General features: G+C 42.3%; 1 protein-coding gene across 1 annotated transcript in view; it reads left to right on the top strand.

The window, feature by feature from the left end:
- Positions 1-2993: 2993 nt before the first annotated feature.
- The window catches only part of bcl11aa (BAF chromatin remodeling complex subunit BCL11A a), a gene marked incomplete at its 5' end in the record, with an annotated part of 51686 nt that continues 32420 nt past the window's right edge, over positions 2994-22259 (top strand). Inside the window, one exon of the mRNA XM_017421666.3 lies at positions 2994-3513. Coding sequence (XP_017277155.2) covers positions 2994-3513 — 520 coding nt within the window. The remainder of the gene's footprint in view (positions 3514-22259) is intronic.

Below are 22259 nucleotides of genomic sequence, written 5' to 3'. Positions count from 1 at the left end.
ATATATATATATATATATATATATATATATATATATATATATATATATATATAAATCTCGCTTCCTGCCGCCTCCATTTATCAGCAGCCGGACAATAATCCAGATCGATTTACTGTCACACTTTCCCCAGTCCTCGCCACTGTGATGTGGGAGCTGCGGCTCGGTTTAGAGCCTGAAAGTCTTGGACACACAGTAAAGGACGTCTGATCAGGTCTGAAAGCAAAAATAAAACTAAATCAACTAAAGCAAAATCAAACTTTCAGATTCCAAAAGCTTTCAGGAGCAGCTGAGGTAAATATCAGAGCATTATTGTGAGCAGCTACAGCGTGAGAGGGAAACAGAATTTAACTTTTACGCACGGCCCTTTATTTTTTAATCCATTTTTTTTAATATTGTTTTTAATATTATTATTTTTGAAACTGTCACTGAATTCGTCTCAGCTCACGCGGAAATATTCTGCTATTGGTGGAGAGGAGTGCTGCTGTTTAGAAACTCTTGGCGAAGTGTTGGTTTTTCAGCGGATCGGCGGCACAGAACAGGAGGACGTTTTGGACACCTTTACGCGTCGGCGCGTAATTTATCTCTGGGGTCCGCTGAGTTTCCGTGGCGTGTGTTTCGGAGTGTGTTTTCACCCGTGGGTGACAAGCGCAGCCTGCCTCCGTGTCCGTGGGCCGTCGCTAGGAGGCAGAGCGCGATCAGAAAATCCAGCAGCGAAACTGGAATCTGATGCGTCTCTACGCGGGGTTCTGCTGGGGGTGATCTCTTTAGAATAAAGGGAGAGTGTACAAGACGGGAGGAGGAAGAAACGGAGGGGAGGGGGCAACCAGGGAGGGAGGGGGGGAGCCCCCCCCTTTCCTCCATCTCCAAACACCCATCTTCAATTCTTCTCCATCACCCCAAACCCACTTTCTTTCTGTTTGCGCGCGCGCGTGTGCGCAACACATTTCTCCAAACATGCAGCCTGTAGTCAGGATGTGCAGCTCCGTTAATAAGCCCCCCCCCACACACACACACACTCGGTAGGCAAATTTCATTTTGCACTCAGACAGAGTCACATTTGTTTCCGATGGAGCTCAGATTTCGGCCTCTGAAACAACATATAATCCCTGATTATTTCCTTGTTTTTTCCACCCTCGCTTCCGGTTCTGTTAAACTGTGAAAGAAAGAAAAAAACATTTAGATTTCCAGGATTAAATGTGCAGGTTGAGCTTGTTTAAAAAAATAAATAAAAAAAAATCATCAGATTTCATTTTTGGACTGTAACACACGAGGTTTTCCAGGTTTCCTCACCAGCAAATATCTGAAAATACTCTAGAATTAAGAAATTCAATTTAACAAGCTGCACTTGGTTTTTTTTTTTATCTGGGACCATTTTGTTCAACATTTAATTTGTTGAAGCTATACAGCTTTACTTATTTTTTATTTTCCTTTTAGACAGAACAGAGACTTTGAAAGTTTCAGTTTGGTGGAATGATTTCTAATTGAGAAAACATGTCCCCCACTCCCCCCTCCTTTAGGAAAGTGATAGTGTTGTAAATCCTGTTTTGACATGGGAATTTAGTGAACAGACTCGTCCTCTCTGCTCCTCTTACTGTTTATTTCACTGCTCTAAAATTAGACACAGACAAGTGACTTCCACATCTTTTTAAATGTATTTTATTGAAGCATTTATTTAACCTTTTTCCTGCATTAAATGTAATATTTTTTAACAGCCTAAATATTCTCACTTATCCCTGGAGCAGCTTTCGTTAGAAGTTCCTTCTTTTTAATGGTTTTAATTGCTTGATCCGGTGGATTTATCACCACCTCTTCTCAGAATCTCACCTGACTTGTATTTATCTGAGTTTAATCGGGGGGGGGGGGGTTTTGGAAGGAGGAAGAGGATACTTGGGGGGGCTGAAGGTGTCAAACAGAGCATTCGTCACTCAGTTTTATGTCTCAGTTTGCACACGGATCTTACTCGGGATTGTGGCGTTCTCTGAGGAGGTGTAGTCCACACGCTCACCCGGGTCCTTCTCACATGTGACACGGGACATCTGTACACCCTCCCCACCCTTCCCACCCCTCCCTGTTATCAGACAAAATCTGTACCAATCACCCAGACAGTGAAAATTAAAATCTATTTTTTGATTCTCAGTGGTCTTAAGTTCATTAAAATGTGAAATTGGTGGATGAGTAAAGAAGGTCAGACTCTTCACCTTGGACTGGAAGATTTCTTTTAAAAAAAAGAAGAAGAAAAAAACAGGGACAGCGAATGATGTCCTCATGCCCCCCCGCCCCCCGCCCCCCTGTGATTCAGCCGACCGCTCTCCCTCCGCTGCAGCCTGAGCGCCACAAAAGGGCTGCTTAAAAAAAAATAGTCAGCAATACTTATTTTCCACCAAATTCCCCTCCAGCCTCAGAGAGGGGGAGAAATCGTGTTAAATGGCTCGTTTTGGGGTGATCTCCTACAGTGAGGTGCCGAGGAACGAGTCCTCAGTCCCCCACTGTCCTCGTTGTCCCACGGCTCACATGTTTGACATGCCTGTGACAATTCCCCTCTGTGCTGATTAAAGGCTGCGACTCTGTTCAAATGGTCCAACTTCTCCACATATTTAGGTTTTTCTTTCCATCATTTTCTGTGTTTCCTCTGTCATTGGATGTGAAATGATTATGTTTAGGTGGTGAGATTGGGGCTTTTCAGGATGTTATTTATTCTTCTGATGTGTGATCCAGATCATTTTACATTGTAATTTTTGTCCTGCATTACATGCATTTGTATCATTACAAGGCAGATCCTCTCCCCCCACCCCTTATTGTGCGTACCACAGGTCTTTGTCTCTGTGGTTCTGATGTCCTGTGTGTCAGCAGCAGAAAGAAATCTGCTCCCTCTCATCAGTTCAACAAACACTCGGATCAATCAGTTGGAATTACAGGAGACAAAAAGTTACAATGCAAACATGCAGAGATGGTTTTCTGATGAAGTCAGAATCTCCTTCTAATTTCATCTTTTCTTTATTCTCACCCCCCTCCTTCTCCCAACCCTCTGTTCCTCCTGTCTGCCTCCCCCCCTCGCCCCAGCAGCAGCAGAGCCCCTCTCCGCGGCCGTCGTCTCATCGGAGGAGCTGTCGGAACGCTGTTCGGAACATTCAGAGGAGAGCGGCAGCCTCAACGGGCACCACCCGGGCTCGACCAGGGGCCGGCTGGCCCGGCTGGGTCACGACGCCCACCCTTCTGTGGAGCAGGACCTGCTGACCTGCGGTCAGTGCCAGGCCACCTTTCCCCTGGCGGACATCTTGCTCTTTATAGAGCACAAGAGGAAGCGATGCCACGGGCCGCCCTGTTTTGCTGTAGGGAGGGGGTTGGACAAGCCCCCTTCGCCCTCCCCCGGTTTGGCCCTCACCCCCTCGCCCGCCCTGGGTGCCCTGCGCGGCCGGAGGCCCGTGGAAGTGGGCGTCCAGGCCACTCTGGCAGACGAAGACGAGCGGTTCTCATCTCCCAGAGGGATCTGCCCCAAACAGGAGCCCCTCCCAGGTAAACAGAACATCACCTTTGTCCCAACGTGAACACAGCTGCTGTGAGCTGAAACAAAGAGGTGACAGCGCCACTCAGGGAGGGGGTGGTGGTGTGTGAACATGAGTTCTGAGTATAAACACACAGTAAACTCTGAGTGAGTTCATTTCCCTTTAAGATTCAGAGAAAAATCTGAAGCACTCCCTCATCTTCAGGTCTCTTTCAGTCCGCCTGGGTCCACAGAGATACGCTTATGGAGGTGTGTGTTTTCTGCAGCGTCAGGTTGTGTGTTTTATCTCTGACACGTTGAGTCTTTGATGTGGTAGCACAAGGCAGTGTAGTCTGCAGCCTCGCTCCACCTAAACACCGAACTAGGAGTTTGTCCCAACGGGCACACTGTGGTCCTGATCAAGGCGACCCATCTGATTGGATGAGATGTGTTAGTCTTCGAAAGGTTATCAGACTGCAGACAGAGACACTACAGATGGAACGGAGACACGAGATCTGTGTGTGTGTGTGTTTCAGTTTGCAGTAATCAGGTCTCGCTGGCAAAGAGACGTGGGTGCCCTTGACTTTGTGGTACCACTGGTCAGTGTGTGTGTGTGTGGTTTTGCATAGCACAGAGTGTGTGTGTTTGATTAGCAGAAAGTGTGTGCTCTTGTGTATAGCACAGAGTGTGTGTGTGTGTGTTTGTGTAGCAGAGCTCTCATGTGGTCCTGACAGATGTGTCCTGTTCTCGGTGTGGTTTCCCCGTCACCCGTCTTCCTCTCTGTTCTCTCTCAGAGTTTACCTTCACGCTGAACTCAGAGGTAAAAAATCCCCCCCCCTCTCACACACACACACACCACCACCACCACTCCCCTCCTCTCCCTCCCCTCCCCTCTCGTCCCCACTGAGAGGTGAGCAGAGAGAGTTTGAGTCCCGCTCGTAGAGGGAGAGTCATTTATTTAAAGTATCCTAACACCACTAATTATTTGTTTGAGTGCTATTTTTTCCCTCCCGGTGCATTTTAATTAGCAGCAGTTTTTAGTGGCGCTCTGCCTGCACTAAATTAGCCGTTACAGAGAGAGGGAGAGACATGAAACGCACACTTGATCACTCTACACCTTGAACGCACCTCAGGAATCCTAAATTTTGCAGTTTGTTTCCTGTTTTGGCGTGTGTTCGAGGCAGCGCTCGGTTTCGGAGCATGGATTTTATTTGGACGATGGTTTTTAAAGATGCGTTTGACCTCTGGCCTTTGTTTGAACGGCCTCAGAAACACGGCAGCGTGTGCGATTCTATTTTTCTTTTTCAGCCTGTTTCTGTCGTGTGTGTGTGTGTGTGTATGTTTCAACACACACAGCCACTCCAGCTCACACTCTCACTCTGGCAGACACTCAGCAGCTAAACTGGGTTATTAGAGCGATTTACATCATAATGCAGGCGTCTGGTTGCTTCAATGGCGTTGTGTGTGGGAACGTCTTGGTAGGAACAGCTGTACGCTCACACAGCAGCCGTATATATATCTTATCTGACGTAAAACCGAACAGCAGACAGACAGAACATTACTAAATGTTTGCTTTATTTTTTTTTTCCACTGAACCCTGGTCTTAAAACTGCCTGTTAAATTTACGTATGTTTTCTTTTATTTTCCTTTTTCTCTGCAGCACAAACTCAGCCTCAAAATCTGAATTTACACAACACACTAATGGCGATAATTAAAGCCAGTATTTTCCTGTGTGTATCCTTGTTACAGCCACAGCTTTCATCCTGATGGAGCTTAGATTGAAAGAGGACAGGCGGACTATAAATATAATAATAGCTGCCAACAATTCAAAATAACACATGTTTTGTGTTTTAAAAAATGCTGGCTTGGTGTGCTCTTTTTATTCAAATCTATCGGACCTCTGTTCTCGAAAAGGCATCAAACATACAAGTGTAAAAAAAAAAAAAAAAAAAACAGAATAAAAGGAACTGTCATTTTAGAGAAGAAGAGCCACAAAATATTCCAGTTAAAAAATGTTACTGAGCTCTAATTTTAGATTGAACCCAGTTCATATCAAATTTAACATCATGACACGAACCAAACCTTGTGTTTATTTAAAGGTCAGGTTTTAAAAACCAGTCGGAGGATAATCCTTCATTTCATGTTGCAAGCGTTAATGTGACGACTGCACAGCGTCCGCTTTAAAATACACAGCTGTATCTCTGACTGCAGAGGAACACAAAGAGCTCAAACTGAGGAGAACCCCAACATTACCTCTGTGTGTGTGTGTGTGTGTGTGTGGCTCGAGCGGTCAGGTACGCAGCCTTTTCTGCATGACTGATCGGCTCACACACACACACACATACACACACACACATACACACACACTCAGCCCTCTCTTGCTTGCCCATTTATTCTATTAATCCCTAACTGAGATGAAAATTCTGATTATAATCCCTGAGGCATCCCTTCGGTCAGAAACAGCATCGCTAATGTCTCGAAAGAGAGCGGCCCGCGCGCGTGTGAGTGTGTGTGTGAAGGGTCATGCCTCATCCTATTTTTCCAGTCTTTTACCCAAAAGCAGATATTAATAATAATAAAAAAAAAATCTTGGCTTGGAAATTGAAAATCAGCAGGAATTCTTTGTGGAATTATTTCAGATGTAAATTTCATTAGCCCTGTCTAGTTTTTTTTTTTTTTTGGATGGATTTCTTGTAATTATGATGAAGATTTGAACTTGTGTCTCTCTGGTGAAAATGGGTCATCATAAAACCCAGATTTCAGATGAGGCCAATAATCATAATGACTGGTCATTTAGTCAGAAATATTGGCTGATAAACTATCAGTATTGGCTCAGAGGTGACCACAACTAGGACATGATGATGATATCAAAGTTTCAGGAGAATAATCCATCAGAATGATTCAGCATTTCTGGCCTGAAACATGCGCTGCTTCATTTTGTTCAGCGTATTCTGGCTTGAAGCCGCCCAACACGAGTATTGTTGCTCTGTGATCTACTGATTAGCAATTAGCTTATCGTCATTGGCTAATGCTAGCCATCTCAGTACACATTAGCTGATTTTTAACACCCATTCAGAGCCTGGCTCTGTTTCAGATTCTTCCTCCTCTTCCTCTGTTTCCTTTTTCCCGCTCGCCTCACGTCTCTCTCGGCTGCATTAGCAGTCGATGCAAATCCAGGGCAGCCGATTGATACTGAATCAATTACAGTATGTTTGCTGTGTGTGTGCGTATGTGTGTGTGTGTGTGTAATGCTGCGCCACATCCCGGCAAGCCTACAAAGAGATTTCACACGCTGGCTGCCATTACTAATCTATTGTCGCTCTCCCTTTTTGTCCGTCTTTCTTTATTTCTCCATGTGAGATTTTATTTAGTGGACTCGAGTGCAGCGATTGAACGGTGGGAGTGTGGCTGCGTCGGCATTTTGAATCAGATCGCAGAGTGTAAACATGCTGCTGTGTGTGTGTGTGTGTGTGTGTGTGCGGAAGGAATCAGAAAAACAGGCTACTGGGAGAACTGGAGGAGCTAATAATCTGCTACTGAGGCCAAACGGACTCTATTGTGTTTCTTTTCTTTCTCTTAAAAAAAAAACAGTCCTGACAGCATGCCTGCAGTCCAGATGTTGCTAAAAACTGACATTTGCTGCTGATGGGAATTAAAAAGTAGAATAAGACAAAGACGAGCCTCTCTCTCTCTCTGTCTAACACACACAAACACATTGTTACATAAGACCGTATTAGAGCATCAGCATTAAAATGCTAACTACTCTAAACGTCATCCTGCAGATGACTCTGCTGATTTCACGTTACACCTCTTTAAAGCAGAGACATCCTGGCTTCCAGTCCCCGGGTTCAGCTTGGGACTCGGGACAGTAATCTGTCCGCTGATTGGCGAGGACCTCCGACCTCGATTCCCCGCAGCTCCGCTCTGTGCAGCTGAGGCAACCCTGATGACATCCTGACACATCAGCACCGATACTTGTGACTCGTCCTGCAGCAGCGCCGCGTCTCGCTGAACGCTCCAGCTGCGTGGTTGAAATAAAGGAGAAGAAATGGAAACAGGGTTGAATGTGACCTTTGACCTTTGCTGAGAAGAGATTCCCACACTTTACAGCAGGTTGCTTTGCTCTGTGTGCTGACTATTACTCTTTTTTTTATCCTCCCTTGGATTAATCCTCCTGTTGAACAGGAAGTGATGCTCGACCCAAACTAAATGTTTCGACTCAGTTTAATTTCCACTTCTGAAAGTAAAAGGAGGAAACAGAAAACTGATGATCAGCAGTTATTAATATTGCTGCAGCATACGATAACAGCTGGCCGTGTTGGTGTAAATTAGATTAGTCATTTCAGAGAATTGGATGTGAAAGCTCTGGCGGCGGCAGTGGCGGCGTGTGGTGAGCCTTCCTGGGAGGTGCAGGAAGTGATGCGTTTTTCATGGGCCACGGGTCTGGAATAAATAGAAAGCAGAACACGGAGAGCAGCATCACACAGGGAAGAGACGACAACGACATCAAAGAGTGAAAAACAACAACAACAAAAAAATTGCAGCGAAAAAGGCGCCACACTGCCCACACACACACACACACGCACAAACACTCACACTGACTGTCGGCTGGTCTCTGAGACGCAGCTTTGGCCAAACGTGGTGACAGGACGGGTAAAAACATATCCAGAGGAGTGACATGGCACAATGAGATGTTAGAAGGAGCTGCATTACTGTGTGTTCGGCGGTGACGTTGGTGACGTCAGGCGGACCCTCGCTCTGTGATGGAGGATTGTTTATTGATCAGACTCTTTGTGTTTATGTGAGCGATCCGACATCCACGCTACATTTACTTCATCGTGGTGAGAGGGAAAGCTGCTGTTTTTGGCTCTCCTGCTGCTCGCTGTATGTGTGTGTTTATTCCAGCACATACACACACACACACATACACACACAGACACACACTCAGGGGCTGCACATGTAGCTCAGCTCTCTTATTATGTTGAAGGCCACTACATAAAACTGTTTATACACTACAAAGCTTATTTATATAGGCCACTGGATTACAGACTGGCTCTATACAAGACACACACACACACACAGTTCCATGTAGCTTATTCCCATCTCACGTGCCAGAGATTTGCTCATTCATCGCTACCTGTCGTTACTTACAACATGTGTGTGGTTAGTGTCGCACAAGTGAGCATGAAAGTGTGTGTGGACGCAGGACGTCCTGTGTTAAAGAGTGCTGGAGCTGAGCTGGCAGGGCGTATGTGTGTGTGTAAGGACCGTGCTCTTTTCTCTGGTTTCATGTTCCCCTTTTGGCTGAATCTTAACTGCACAATGGCAGCACACACACTCACACACACGACCAGCTTCGAACCTCACTGATGAGTGAAGCTGTTTGCTGCGCACGCTCTGCTCTGTACGAGAGGGTCGGCATGTTCAGTTTGGGAGAATCAGCCGTTTCATTCTTCAGTTCACATCCAGAACAATTGGTGGGAATAAAGTCCCCCTCGCAGCAGGAGGTAATTCCATTGGTTTTAGTTTTGACATGTCACCGAAGTCGTAAAAATAACAACCACCTCCCAGAAAACTGCACCACCTTTGGCTCCTTTCTCCTCTTACGCCTGCATGGAGGTAACGGAAAACAGCTGAGCAGGTCACCAGACAGGAACCATCTGATCAGATGATCTGTTTTTAATATTTTATAATTTAAAAAAAATAAAGTCATGCAAAAAGTTATAGTAAGAATCATTTGGAAAGTTAACGCTGGTCTTAATCTAAAAATACTATAACAAAGATCTTAAAATTTGCTACTAAGAACTAACATGTTGAATATGTGGTGTTTTCACAGTATAATCCTTCAAACAGTTTAATTTTATTTTTCTCATTTGTGACTAAGATTGTTTATAAAAATGCCATCTCTGTCCCCCTCCTTTGTTCAAAAGTGAAGCTGTTATAACCCGATTACTGCCATATTGTATTTTTGGTGTTTTTTTTAAGCATCATGTTACAAACTGCAGACGTATTAGCAGCAGCAAGGAAAGAGCTGCATGAATCAGCAGAAGTGAATGCCTTAAAGAACATTTTTTTTTTTTCGTCCAGAAAATGTCCCTTGTATTTACATGGACCTTTAATTCATACTGCATCCAGCCACTAGGGGGCGCTCGTTTAGTTTCAGCTTCAACTTCTGTGTTATGTTCCTATGTCAGCTTTATTGCCAGTGGGCAGCATTTATTTTCGAAGAATCATTTTTGCTCTGTTATTGAAATCAAAGTTCTACAATTTGAACAGAAAAATGGGCACAGTTGGCAAAAAAAAAAGAAAAAAATGTATTGAAAATAAAAAGAAACAAAGCTAATAATTGCACCCTTCTTGGAAGTCCCATTTCAGGATTTTTTGATTTCTTTTTTTGGCATTTAACATCATTGCCAATTCTTGGTCTCCTCTCAAACACGCTGCCCGTGAACTAACACTTGGGACAGCCATTGACTCTTGGCACTTTTTTCTTCATCAAAACGTCCTTTGTCTGTTTGTCAGCACAATCTTTGACCGTAAGAGCTTGACTAAGGAATGTTTCGGCCTATTTAGGTCAACAAGCAGCCTCTATTTTTTTAAATGGTAAAAAAATAAATGGTACAGACCTGTTTTATCTTTCCACAAGACTTGTTACTAAAATCTGATTTTAATTTGTTTATTCAATGTTGTTTTCATTTAGCTATTGAGTCCCAGACTGAGTTGACTCAGTGGCCACTCCTGGCCTTTGGGCCTTTTTTTGCTCCTGTGAGATCCAGTCTGTGTTTCTGACTCGACGGTTATGCCGTCCATAAACGTCATGTTTGAAGATGCGTCATCTCTGCTCGGTGTTGAAGGGTATCGACTTGGATTCTTTACCGCGTAATGGCTTTAACAGCCTTATGCTCTAAGCGACTCAATTTCGCAAAGAAACCCTCCGAACCTGAACCGCCGTGTTCCTCCTCTCGCTACAGGCCAACAAATCACAATCGGTATTACCCGGGACTCATAATACGTTTATTTTCACACCTACCTGCAGAACGCCTGTTTGTTCTCCTGTACACGTGCTCAGTTTTTACACATTAAAACACCATAATGCTCTGACTGACAAGATCGAAAAAAGTGGGGGAAAAACAAAACGAAAAACAGTAAATCAGACATTAATTCTGACGATGTTGAAGAATGCACAGTTTAACAATCCTTAAAGGAATCCCACACGTAAACACAACACACACGAGGACCCCCACCAACAGACGCTCTGACTCTGCCCGATAATTTGCGGAGGCTCATTTGAATTTTAAGCGCTACTTTAATCTTCAAAGCTCAAACAGCTTTATGAATATTCATGCAGTGGGCAGACTTTAGTTCATTACCTCGTTGTAAATTCTAATGACCATTAGGTCCTCACAGTAATTGCCAATTGTTTTGCATTTTTGATTGGCCTATTACCATGCACGTTGGCGGCGCACATCAGCCACGCTTGTCAGAGCTGGGATGTCAGGGTGTGTGTGTGTGTGTTCGTTTGTGCCTTAGGTTAGAGATATGTTTGTGTGTGTGAGAGCTGAGTGTGTGTTTTTAGGCTAATATAAATGAAAGTAACATTTTTTTTTTAATTGAGTGAAGACGAGGCAGAGATTGGACATATTTCATTTGCATGACGTCTGTTCCCTCGTTACGCTTCTTGTTTTCTCAGAAAGTCCGCCCCAATCAGAACCATCTGCCTCTCTCCTGTAAAAGATTTCTCAGTGCCCATCTTTCTTTTCTTTCTCAATCGGCCCACTTGTCTTTGTGTGTGTGTGTGTGTGTCTGTGCATCCACCGTCTTTCTGCTTCTCCTTGAACAAACAAATACCTCTCCCCTTTTCTTTCCCTTCGTCCTTCCTCAACTCCATCCTCAGCTGCCATTTTGGAGACAGTGATTCGTCTTCCTAATTGAGTTTCTCTAAACAGCGACGAAAACTCTTTAAGAAAAAGTCGAGACAAAGAAAATGAAGTCCTTTGTTCGAAAAAAAATGGCTCGTTTTCTTTGTGCTGCGCATAAAACACACACCTGTGGAGACATTTTGTTCCACTTTTCTGCTCAAAGAGATACTTGTGTTTGCTTTTTTATTGTGCGAGGAAGACAAAAGGAAAAATGTCAATAAAATAAATCAATTTTCCTCCAATATTAAAGCTGAACAATTAAAGAACAAACAGGAAGTGGAATGCAGGCGCTAATCTTTTTGTTTTCTTCCCCAGTTCTCTTTGTTGTTGTTTTTTTTCCCCTCATCTTTTTAACCCTCCTCCAACACACACACCCACACACCCGTAAACACACACTTTTGTGTACAAAGGCTGTGAGCGGGTTTCAGAACCTACGTAACGATGAAAAGGAATTCTTAATCGGCCAGAAATGAGCAAGGTTACAAACGGCAGTGTAATAGACAAGAGGAATTAGTGTGTGTGTGTTTCGAGGGGGTGTCTTTTGTGGGACTCACGAGGCCTGTTTCCTGAGGTCTCTTTTTAGCTCCCCCCCCTTACAAACACATACACACACACACACACACACACACACACACCTCTGGCTGCTGTTACTCACTTCAAAGTTGTTAATATTCAGTTGGGAAACTGGATCCAGAACACAGTTAAATTATTAAGCGTATGAACTTTTTAGGCAGTAAGATGAACTGATGGGACACATCTATGAGATGCTCCTTTTCTCTACGTGTGTGTGTGTGTGTATGTGTATGTGTGTGTGCCCTCTCCTCCTGCCTGCTTCTTGGTCTTTGGCCAAGGGCATGCATAATTGATCTGGTGCCCGCGATCATTTTCTTGATGTAATTGCCCGGGTAAGATATGATGAAATCTAATGGATAATTTATCCCCCACCCTCCCCAAAATGGATAAAGAACCGCTAAAATGTTCCTTTTAGGCTTTTTGTCTGAGAGCGTGGGTGTGCGTTTGGTGGCTTCGCTCGTATTTTAGGTGAAGACAAACAAAACAAACAAAAACAGGGATTCTTGAGAGGAACGGCAACAACAAACCAAGGATGAGTGACACAAATCGGTCGTTGTCACGGAAACGTTTCCCCACGCACAAATTTATCAGAGTAAAACTTCAAAAAAATAGAATAAAATAAAATGTGACAAATCTTTCTGGATTGAGTAAGAGATCTTTTCTCTGCATGAGGCTGTCTAAATGTGACTGTTTAGGATTTTCTTTTAATTAATTAATTTTTTTTTGTTTGTTTAAAATTTCAGAGAATGTGCCACATTTCCTGATCATCACAGTATTTATTCATTCCAAACAGACCCTAAATTGAAACCAGTCGTCACAATAGCAATATGCAGGCTTTAAAATGTTTCTTTCACATGTGCAAATTATCCCAACCCCCCCAAATAAAGTAAATAATCCAGAGTAAAACATAGTCATTTATGAATTTTCCTCCCTCTTCCTTCCTTTTGTCTTGTTTTGTTAAGTTTTTTTTTTTTTTATCCCCCTGTGCTGCAGTTTTCCACAGATGTGTTTCAACATGTTCTGGACTGTAGTTACAGCTGCTGATCTCTCTATCACACACACACTTGGACACACACATTTCCTAATGTCATAGAACCAAGCCTTTTTCCGGCCTTTATTCGATTCATGCCTTTTTTCATCTGAAGCTTGTTGAAAAGTGTCGGCTTGGAGATCCTCTCTGCAGATGTAACACACTCCTAGCTCCGTCTGCTGACGGACTGCCGGGACAAAGGGACGCACACACACACATGAACACACACACTGTTTATCTTTGCTGCATAAATGCAGGCCCAAAATTGCAGCGCTTGGAGAGGTGTTGAGAGGAAGAAGGGGTAGAGGAGGAAGGAAAGACTGTGTCCCGGCGCTCGCTGTCCATTAACAGATGAACTTGGCCGACGTCCAACTGTTTGATGAGACTGGTGTCGCAGGGCTGCATGTGTAATGGGTGGGTGCTGGGTGGGGGCACACACAGGCACGCATGCATGACTACATGAAGCGTGCTTTCCTTGATCTGCCTCTGCATTTTAACTCAGCGCTGGCAATAAAACAACATTTACCTGGACTCACACACACTTCTGTCTCTGCAGTTGAACCGGTCGGACTGGGTTAGAGCAACATGTTCCATGCTACAGGGTAAAAATAAATAAATAAATAAATAAATAAAAAGAATTTATATATATATATATATATATATATATATATATATATAAACAACTGAAAAAATACAGCAGATCTACTTAGAGCCTCTGAGGCATTCACAGAGAAGTGGACTATGATAGGGACGGAAGAATCTGGTGGGACAGATGAGAAAATTGAAACACTTTCAACAGTTAAGACAAATGAGACAGATCATATAGTTGAGATGGTTGAAGCAGATAGGACACATGAGACAGATAGGACAGTTAAAATAGTTGAGACAGATAAGAAAAATGGGACAGATAAGACAGTTATGACAGATAAGACAAATAGGATAGTTGAGAAGGATAGGACAGATAAGACAGATTGGACAACTAAGACAACTGGGACAGATGGGAATGACAGGACAGGTGAGACAGCTGAGGCAGATGAGATGGATAGGACAGATGAGGCAGATGGCATACCTGAGACATGTGAGACAAATTGAACGGATGAGACATCAGAGCCAAAAGAGACAGCTAGGACACATGGGGCACCTGAGACATAGAAGACGAGATGAGACAAAATAGACATTAGACAAATGGGACAGATGAGAACAATTGGACAGATAGAACAAGTGAGACAGATGAGACAAAGGCAATGTAACAGGTGAGACAAAAAAGACTAGTGAGACAGATAAACAGATAAAACATATGGGATGAGAACAATGGGACAAATAAGACAGGTGAAACAGATGTTATAGATGAGACAGCATAGACAACCTGGACAGATAGAACAAATTAGACAGATGAGACAACTAGAGCAGATTAGACAGAAAGTATGAAGAAGTAAAATACTCTCCTGTCCAACCTTCCTTTAGTTTGTCTTTCTGTAAAGTTGAACACGTTTCCAGTTATGTCCATAAAGCGGGTCAGAGAGTTCAGCAGGAAGTTTCTGTTCCAGTCCGAGCTGCAGGTTCAGAGGTTTTTGCCTTGCCAAAGGGCATGTTGGTGTCAGTTGGCTGTCTGGTTGTAACTCAGAGGGAAAGTGGTTGGTAAAAGTTTCAGTTGTGTCTGACAGATGTGCCTTGCCCTGAAGGAAGCATTAATCTGTAGTGGGACGGGTGGTTTCCTGTCCTGCGTCCTGGTGCAGCGTTCTGCTTTTACTACCTTGAGAAAGTTTGTGATTCCACAAACATCAGATTTGTTTAATCGATGTGATTAAACCTGCTTGTTTTACCTCTGCTGTAAACTGGACCCTGTAGCTGTGAGTTTTGCCTCGGTGTGAAGTGAAATTGAAACGGACCTTTGAAATGTTATTTCTAAAAGAGAAATCTACGAGACAGTTTTCCATGACACGGTTTGGACTCAGAAAGTAGTGTGTTCTATAATTTATGGCTGAGTTCTGGTCTCCGTCTTAAAGGTACTCATTGGGATGTCATGAAGATGGGTAAAAAAAAGTACACTATTTTCCTTCATGCCAATGATTAATGTATCCTTAAATTAAAATTTTGTAATCAAAGTTTGTGAACGGCTGCCACCTACCAGGTGTTTTTGTTTAACTATGGAAACAGCTGAAGTGACTGAAAATAGATCAACAATGGAGATGTCCATGGACGAATTGTTTGGGATTGAGAAGTCTAAAAATTTTGATGTATTGCTGTGTATTTATGATCAGATTTGTTGAGTAAAGTATGCAGATAAAAACATAGCTTAGGTTGAGACAGTAATCTTACTGGTATAGAAAAGCTGCATGTGTTTGAAGGATTTTAATGGTACTCCACCCCCCCGCTTGATCCCAAATATTCATTCTTGACAGCTGTCTCACTCATTCTTTCTCCCTTCTTTCATGTTTTGCAGCAGATTAATTCTTATATTTCCACCTAAATGTCTTCTATGAGATTCTAGCTTGTCCAATGCTGCCATATTTGTTTACCTACATAAACAATGGCCTAAAGTAGGTCAGTCACGTGACTCAATATGGTTTTCAATGGATTCAACCCAGTGCTTTGTTTACATTGAGTGTGTACCTGCATTTCAGAGTATCAATATACCGGGACAACTACTGGATCCAACACATTCATAATGCGCCATATGATACAGCTCAGGATAAACTTTTTATGTTTGATTTCATAGTTTGCCCGAGTCCAGAGTGCGAGAGTGTTTTGCTTCCAAACTGGAAGAAAAACACACACCCAGTTACTAAAGAAAGATCTCCAGGACTTTGAGTTAGATATGGCTGATCTTAGTAGGCAGAAACATCTGATCATTCATGTGATCAGTTATGCCCTGTATCCAACGTGAGGGATGATCTGAAACCACTGAAACAACTCTTTTTCAACAAATGGCCTTTTTATTTGGATTTGACCTTTATCCACCAACACTTTTTATGAGAAACTTTAAAAGAACAGCGATGGAAACACAACCACTGTTGGGTGTGACCTCATGTAAACCGTGTGTCCAGGTGCAGTAGCTGGCAACGTGTTGCCATTTTTTTTTATCTGCTTGTATTAAGAGGTTACATTGTCACATGAATACATATTGTCACATCTGTCTACGCTATCAATGTTGTCATTATGCCCTAATTATTTTCTTTTTTTTTAAATCAACATTTGTGAAGTTCAACCAAGGAGATTTGGGGTTGCAAGTCTTTGTTGCTGTTATTTTGGGGGTTAAAGGAGGAAAAGTTGAGGAACCACTTTTTTGACATGGTGAACTACCTTCAGGACCACAATGTATTATAAATACAGACACACACACACGCACACACAGGTGAAGACAATAGCAGTTACAGTATCCCAGCTGGTAAACATATAAAAGAAGAAAAAAATCCGTATACAGTTACTGTTTACCAGGTCACACATGTATACTGACACCCACAAGAAGAAAAGCTCGCTCTACTTAAATGCAGAATCTTAGAACCAGTTTAGGTAAATGGATGGATGGCTCATGAAGGCTGAAACTGGGAATGTATTTATGTAATTAAAAATAATAATAATAATTATATTTATATATACATTCACAGGAGAAAGCTACATAGAATTTCCTGAATTGTTTTCTCCTCGAAAAAGCTTCCAAACCCCCCCCCCAATCATAGGCCTAGAATTCCTTGAAAGAGTGCACATCGCCTGCCACCTTTCATGCCAGAGTTTTAGTTTAAGATCATTTTATGTTGAGAAATGACAGAGTTGTAGCTGTTTTGGTCAAACAGTTATGCTGTGCGTGATCTCATGCAATATCTAATGCTTGGAGTATGGGTTGTGAATCGATCTAAGCTGCTAACAATTAAAATTTTAGCTAAATAGTTGTAAAATTAACTGAGTTAAAGCCATTTTCTTGCGTTGGCTTTTGTCGATTAGCTGTGGCAACCATCTAATGAGTTGTAGAGCTACATCCAGTGATTACGTTCAGAAAGTATATTACCATGCCCCACCTTCAGCTTTCAATGTTGGGCAGTACTCTGGAATATTAAGACAGTAAAACTAAAGGATGCACAAAAAGTTTTGTCTCTTTGGCAACTTTCAGCAATGCATCAGCCTGAGCGTGAGGCTAAAAATATAGACTCTCCTTTAGGTTTCTGGAAACTTAAAATGACTTTACATTCAGCGCAAACGCAAAACAGAACTTTTCCTAAAGATTTCAGCTGAATAATTAGTTTGATTTGATTTGATTGTTGCAGTGAGGTGTAGAACCTCACACTTATGTAACTTCCGATGAATCAGTGTGTGTGTGTGTCAGTGATACAGGAGTGTGTTGACTCCCATTTGACCCGTTTGCTTTGTTGGACCGCACACCAGTTCATCCAAGTTGAACTTTGACCCGAACATCCTGAACTGCACAGACAAACTGAAACACAAGCAGCAAATAAAAATTTGTTATGCAACAAGCCATCCTTAAGTAACACCAGAGGTCCAATTTGTCACACTGAGCCAGATGAGCTGCATTATATTGGTATCAAGACTGTTGAAGAGTCTCAGATCGTCCTTTAAACAGCACACTATGTTCTGTATCTGCTAACATAAAACAATTAACACATCAATAATATCCTTCTTCACCGCACTGCAGAGTTAGCTTGTTTGTTGGCCACTAACCAACAAAGCATGTGACGAAATTTAAATGTGACTGCCATTAGATTCCAGTGTGAACCGTCTACAGCCTTGAAGTGACCCTCATGCACAGAAGACGATGTGATTGCACATGCAGCACGCTGTGTTTATGGAAGTATGGCCAAAGAAGTTGGATTTTGGCCACTCTTGGCCTGCCTAATTCAATTTTGAACTTCTCATCAGAACATTTCCTTTGACTAATGCAAAAGTTTCCGAGGGACCATCGAGTTTTATATTTTCTGTACTTAGACACAGACATCTTTCTTAGTTTTTGTTGATTTTATTTTTTATTTTATTTGCAATTTACAGTGTTAATCCTACAAATTCTGTCTAAATTAAAAGCCTAGCATTCATTGATGATAAGAAGTGACCAAGTTATAAGTGTTTTGGTCAAACTTTGTAAATAACATGTAGCGATATTGTGACATCTTGTGAGACCTGTTCGCGCTCAGCGTATGTGTTGAAGATGAATTTTGGCTACTACCGCATGAAATTTTAGCTCGATTTCTTTAAATTTACCAGAGTTATAGCCATTTTTGTGTCCACTAATGTAAATTAGCCGTGGCTGCCATTTTGACTTGAATTGACTTCAAAAGTGAATGATGCAAATGGACACCCAGTGATTACTTTCTGGACGTTTCATCAAAATTCACCCAGTTTTTCATGGGATATTTTTCCAACATTGACTAGTATTGACTCCAAAAGTTAGTGGCAAAGTTTTAAAAAGAAGACCTCAGGTGATCAGTCAGTGCTTAAAGCATGTGTTGAGGATGCCTTTCAGCCACTAGCATGCCACATTTTAGTTTAATATCTGTAAAATTAACCGAGTTACAGACATTTTTGTGTTTGCTGTGGTAGCTTAGCTGTGGTGGCCATCTTGAAAATGACTGACTTCAGAAGTTAATGATTTGTAGATGTATTTCGATTAGGTACTTTCTGAAGGTTTCATTAAAATCCATCCTGCGGTTGATGAGATATTTTGCTAACAGGCTGGTAATGAGTTCTAGTAGTTGACTTCTGACACTGTGATGTCTCAGCCTTAAATGCTGAATGTTCCTTTAACTCATCTCATGCTGCAGATGGTCCTGTGCGGATCAGAATCCAGGTTCTGCCACTGTGGCTGTAAGATCATTGACCGTCGCTGCAAATCCTGTCCAGGCAGAGCTTCATTTAAACATCCCCGCACACGCTCTCCCTGCAGGCTTGTAAGTGGTGTTACTTAGTGGTCCAACCTTTGGCTAATTCTCTCCTCCCCCCTCCTCCTCCTGCAGGCTGTTTGTGGCCATATTACTGCATTAAAAATGAGAGCTGCTTGGCTCGGAGCTACACCATATTGGCTACCGTTTTTTTTTTTTTTTTCTTTCTTTTTTTTCCTCCTGTGCTGTAATCTTATGTAAACACAAAAACCAGCTCTCAGCTCACTCCGGCAGATACAGGCCAGCAGTGACGTCCCACCGTCATATACCGCATGAAGACTGGAAGCAGGCGAGTGTTAATGCAGACGAGTTTCTGCAGGGGCTGAGCTGTCATCTCCTCAGTGGTTTTATACCAAAGAAAACACAGGGAGAGAGACTGAAATAAAACCTAAAACGTTTACTGAGGTCCACCTGGTAATGTTAGCAGACTTTAGAAGAAGTCTGAAGAGTGCTGGGATTGTTCGGGAGGGGAAAAAAACAGGCACGGTTGGCTGATGACTCTTAGCTTCTCTCACACCAAAATTTAGCTCAATATGTGTAAATTTGGCTGAGTTACAGCCACTTTTGCGTTGGCTATAGTTGCTTAGCTGTAACAGACATTTTTATTGGGGTTGACTCCAAAAGGTTATCAGTTGTAGATTAACATTTAGTGATTCGTTTTTGAGAGTTTTATTAAAATATGTCCAGTAGTTTAGAAGAAATTTTGCTAACAGACAAACAGGGTTGACTCCAACAGTCCAACTTTGGAGCAAAGATTCTACACGATGAGTCGTGTTGTGAAACACTCACAGCTACTGCCACAACAAATTTTAGCATGATATCTTTAAAATTTATTGTATTAAAGTCATTTTTTGTGTTTTTTAAGGTCGGTTGGCTGTGGCCTCCATCTTAAATTGGGTTGGCCCCAAAAGTTAATCAGCTGCAGATGTATGTTCAATAGTTGGTTCCTGAAAGTTCACTTAAAATTTGTCCAGTGGATCTTGAGATGTTTTGCTTACAGACAGACACAGGCGAAAACATTATCATCCACATTTTGGCAAGCGATAATAAAAGCTGTAGACAGAAGCTCTAAGCATATTTCTAAAAACATTTGTTTGACTCCAAAGTTTCAGACAAAGATGTTGTGTAATAAGCAGCACTTGGACCGTGTGATGTGAATTAGTCTCAGCTACTACCACACCAAATTTTAGCTCAGTATCTGTATAACTGTCTGAATTTTCACCATTTCTGGGATTTGTAAATTTGCTTAGCTGTGGCAGCCATCTTGAAGGGGATTCATTCCAAAATTTAAACTGTTGTAGAAGCACATCAAATGATTACTTTTTGAGAGTTTTATAAAAAACCCGTGCAGTGGTTCTTGAGATATTTTGTTAACACGACCTACACACACACACACACACACGGACACGGTCAAAAACATTCTCACCCGCTATCTTCATGTCAAAGTGATGTCAAAATAATGAAAAGTGAGTCTGAAGAGGAGAATTCCACAGAAAGACAGAGATAAAGTGGAAAAAAAAAGATATCTGCAGCCCGCTGAAGGGAACATGTTGTGACGTGACCCTTGTCCAGCTCGGCGTACGCATAAAAGCATCTGTCTTCAAAGATATGTTTTATGTATGCACACATGCACGTGTGTGTGTGTGTGTGTGTGAATGATCTATGGTTTGTGTTTACCGTGCCATATTTTGGCCTGGCCTGCCTTCACCGGCGTATGAATGATAAATTACGGATGTCCATCGGATTCACCCGGGCACCTGTGGTCCCTCGCTCCCCAGGCCATGTGTTGGTGGTGCGTGTGTGTGTGTGGAGGTGTGGAGTGGGGAGGGGGCATAAATAAACAGGCGAAGTGAGAGATAAACAAAAAAGCCCGCAGGGATGCAGGAGAATTTTTTTTAGCTCCAAGGTTTAATTTTTTTTGATAAAAATAATAATAATAATAAAAAAAATCGGTTCCAGCAAAGTAAAAAATTCTGCAAATTTTTCTTTAGCTCTATGTTTGCAAAAAGCCAAAACATAAAACTGACATACCTATGTTTAAGAAGCTGAAAGCAGCATATTTTGGTATTTTTTTCACATCATGACAGGTCTCGTTCTATTTTGGGAGTTGTTACAGCGTTAAGGTAATTATGCTGAATCAGCGTTCATGCTATTGTTTCCCTGTTTATAGGTTCCTCCGTATGTTTGTTTGGACTCTTAACTACTTTCAGGTCACTTTCAGCAATTTCAGCCATTCAGGTAGCAAAACATTCAGCTCATTCGGGACATTACGGTTAGCATTAAGAAACTTTGAAATCTCCTTCAGCATACATGCTTCATTTTTAGCTTTCAGCCAATGTTCTGCTGGCTTTAGCCTTTGAAAACCATTCTGATCCAGCTTTCAGCTACTGCATTGTTTATTTTATATTACAGCTACAGCTTTGATGGTTTTAGCTATTGTTATCTTTTAGCTACTGATGTACAGGTTTAAGCTTTCAGCTACTGTTAGCTTTTAGGTACTGCTATGATAATTTTAGCTTTCAGTGACTGTTTTGATACTTTTAGACTACAGCTACTGTTTTGCTAAGTTTGGCTTTTATCTACAGTTCTGCTATTTTTTTTTCCTTTTAGCAACTGTTCTATTTTTAGCTTATAGGATTTGCGAATTTTATTTTTTTTTTTACCTCTAACAATTCAGTTTCAGCTCTTTTCTTAAACCTCCCGCAGTCATTCAGTGCTCAGCGCACTCACTGCATTGTTGCAGAAAATGCGGATTCTTTATTGTTCTGACGTGACACCTGGCTTCGTTCCTCTGCCGCTGCCTCTGTATCTACATGTTGTCTGTTAATCTGTGACCAGGTTTATCAACGGTCTTCATCAACAGACTGTGACGTTCTGCCGATAGACAAAAAAAAAAAAAGGTTTCAGTTTCGTTTCGGACCAGCAGCAGCGTTTTATTCGGCTGATAAATAACTGGAAAGCAGCGTGAAGTCGAGTTGTTGTCGCCGGTTCCAACGGTTAGGGGCTCTTCTTCGTGTCATGTTCGAAGTTCTGGATGGATCTGCTTTAAGAACTCCCGTTTGTCTCTAATTTCAGCACAACGTTGGACTGGACCTCCTCATGTTAGTCTCCCCCATGACATGCCTTTGCTCAGTTATTTTTCCTGAGCATGTCTGTGTGTTATTTTTCAAACCGTGTGTGTGTGTGTGTGTGTGTGTGTGTGTGTGTGTGTTTCTCTTGAACGATGTGGTTTCTGATTAGTTTTGCAGAAACACTGCTCGCTGTGCATGGCTGCGTTCTGTTGACTGCCGAGGCCTCGGAGGTGCTGCCGTTCGCCCCGTTCCTCCTTCACCTCTCGGTTTCTGCACCCGCCCCCCCCAAACACCCCCCTG

This window comes from Kryptolebias marmoratus, linkage group LG22 (genome assembly GCF_001649575.2).
Source record: "Kryptolebias marmoratus isolate JLee-2015 linkage group LG22, ASM164957v2, whole genome shotgun sequence".
Classification (NCBI taxonomy): domain Eukaryota; kingdom Metazoa; phylum Chordata; class Actinopteri; order Cyprinodontiformes; family Rivulidae; genus Kryptolebias; species Kryptolebias marmoratus.
Note: the sequence above shows the minus strand (reverse complement) of the source record. Positions and strands in the feature narration are given on the sequence as shown.